This window comes from Sinocyclocheilus rhinocerous, unplaced genomic scaffold (genome assembly GCF_001515625.1).
Source record: "Sinocyclocheilus rhinocerous isolate Xijiao unplaced genomic scaffold, SAMN03320098_v1.1 scaffold592, whole genome shotgun sequence".
NCBI classification, from domain to species: Eukaryota; Metazoa; Chordata; class Actinopteri; order Cypriniformes; family Cyprinidae; genus Sinocyclocheilus; species Sinocyclocheilus rhinocerous.
Genome location: NW_015642562.1, coordinates 678,137 through 680,692, shown reverse-complemented (window position 1 = coordinate 680,692; position 2,556 = coordinate 678,137). Strand labels below are relative to the sequence as shown.

Here is a 2,556-nt window from a genome sequence, read left to right as displayed (position 1 = left end):
CTGCATTTTTACTTTCTCAAAAAAACTCACTCTGTATGATTTATAAGCCTTTTGAAAAATGGGGACATGGGGTAATGTCCTCATAAGTCACCTTCTCCTTGTAATACCTATGTCATACCCATGTCATTATACAAATTTGTGTCCTCATATGTCTTAAAAACTCACACACACTCACACTTTTTTTGTTTTCCTGTACAAATCTAAACCGTCTTCAATCAAAATACATTTGCTTGAAATGCAAATTGAAGGTATGAAGTTTTGTTTTCTGAGAAATTGAACAAAATTAAGTTTATGCTTAAAACAAGAACAAATATCTGTCCATGGGGAATGAGAACTCGTTTTCCCTTTGAATTCGATTTTTCTGAGCTTGTTGGACCATTTTAATCCTTAAATTTTGCTTTGTTTCACAGAACTAATCGTTGCCTGGGTTGCGTACGTATATGTGGGGCGGAGCTATCAAAATAGGGGCAAGACCCTTTTGGGGTAGGGGCGTGTTTGTTTTGGTGATTTCAAATGTCAACATTGGCTACCAGAAATCACTTACTCTGCCTTTAATTCACTCAGTTTCTCATAAAACAAGTCTCCTTGTGTCGTTTTGTTTCTCAAGTAAATGTAACTTCATTTGACTCATTTGCACTGGAAAAAAGATAAAAATACTAAGGAAGGACAATTATTTTTTTCAGTGTGATCAGGTAAAGTTAAAGTTATTTCTGTATTCTAGTGGTTGGTTGGGAGCAGAGCTATTCATGCCTCATGGTGTTTTTTTTTTTTTTTTTTTTAATGAATGAAAGTAATAGAGATTGGTTGGATTTTGTATTTTTAAACTTTAGAGTGTCGCGAATGCTAATAGGACATTTACATTTAGAGGCCATATTAACATATTGTGTATATGCATACTGCAAAAATATTATGCAATTCTGAATGTACTGGTTTATTATCAGATTTACCGGTGCAAATTCGATACATTTTGTCTTTCTGTCCTGTTTGTAGTTCTGCCATAAATTCGGTGTCCTGGTCTCCATCGGGCGCGTACGTGGTCAGCGTTGAGAAAGGCAGCAAGGCCGTGCTTTGGTCTGACATGTGACTCTGCAGCGATTGGTTGAGCGCCCCCCCGCCATGATTGGATGAAACAGACTGTGTAAAGACAGAAGGAAAGTCCCACTGGCCTCTTGAACTACCTTTCCCACAATGCCATCTGTTTGGCTGTCTGTGTACGTGTGCTGCCTGCCTGTATGATTTGACCGCACCGTACACGCATTATTCATATTTATATCAGCTTCCATGTACTGTGTCTCTCACACTCGATGTGAGATGATGGAGATCACACTAGTGACTGTCACTGTCCTACACGACTCTTACTGCTTGTTTTAACACGGCTTTAAAGTGTTTACTGTCAGAGTTTATGCTTTGCTTTATACAGATACGCTGTGTGTTAATTAAGCTGTGTGTGTGTGTGTGTGTGTGTGTGTGTGTTTTGAATGCAGTTCTAGTTGAGCTCTATGGATGGCACTGTTCAATATTTTTCCTAGAGTTCTGGAAATCCCACATCTCCCCATGAATAAAACGCATGTATTGAACAGGAACCCAATTTTATTTTGGATGAATCTCACACATTAACGTCTTTATTCTAATGACATCTTTGTGATATTTAAACACATTGAACCCTCATTTTGTAATTGCATTGCAAAAATGTCATTGTCGTGAATGAAAAATTAATTCTCATACAGTAACAATCATCCTATCCACAAAGTGTTTTATTTATTAAAATCTGCATACATTAAAGCCAGTACAACTGCCATTTAACAAATATATTTTTTATATTATAATTTATTTAATGTTTCTTTCCACATCAAAGTAATTTTACACCACACCCATAATGACAATTTTGCAGGAAAATGTGATTTAAAAAATAATGCCCATGAGTTAAATAATAAAATCTAAAATAAAAGTAAAGATAACTTCACAATATAAAAAAAAAAAAACTAATTCTAAAAACAGCCTTAATTTTCTTTATGCAAAATGTACATTCTTTTGGATTGCAAAACAACAACAAAAACAATGTACATGCGTAAAATATAAATTTGAAACAAAAATAAAAATTGTTACTATAAAATATTCTCAAAAACGGGCATAAATTTCTTTATGCAAAATGTAATTTCTTTTTGATTTTGGGGTGAAGTATCAATTAAACATATTGTGAGATTTACCCATAAACTCCTGACCGTGTCGCTGTTCTTGTTGATGCTCTGATTATTTGTCACATTCAAAAAAAAATTGTGCCATGCATGAGAGATTCAAAAATATTTCCCACAATCCCTCCTATAGTTTACATGTTTTATTTTAATCAGCTGATCAATAGGTGTCAGTTCAGTAGAGAAAATAATTTATAAACCATAGTTCGGCTCGACACCATATTTAATTTCGCACAAATAAAACTGAGACTGTGTCACTTTGGCCAATCACAGCACTCCTTGTCCTAAGCCCCTCCCCTCGGATCCCAGATGAGCGTGTGTGTGATGAATGGGTGAATGATGCATTGGGTGATGCTGAATGAAT

The 2,556-nt window shown here is 35.2% G+C and overlaps 1 protein-coding gene across 6 annotated transcripts in view; it reads left to right on the top strand.

Annotated features, from left to right (window-relative positions):
* Window positions 1–1,897, top strand: part of LOC107756221 (autophagy-related protein 16-1-like) — a 20,321-nt gene extending 18,424 nt beyond the window's left edge. For all 6 annotated transcript variants that reach the window (XM_016573263.1, XM_016573260.1, XM_016573262.1 and 3 more), the window contains one exon: window positions 991–1,897. In XM_016573263.1, the coding sequence (XP_016428749.1) occupies window positions 991–1,084 (94 nt within the window). In that variant the 3' untranslated portion in view covers window positions 1,085–1,897. The remainder of the gene's footprint in view (window positions 1–990) is intronic.
* Window positions 1,898–2,556: the final 659 nt, after the last annotated feature.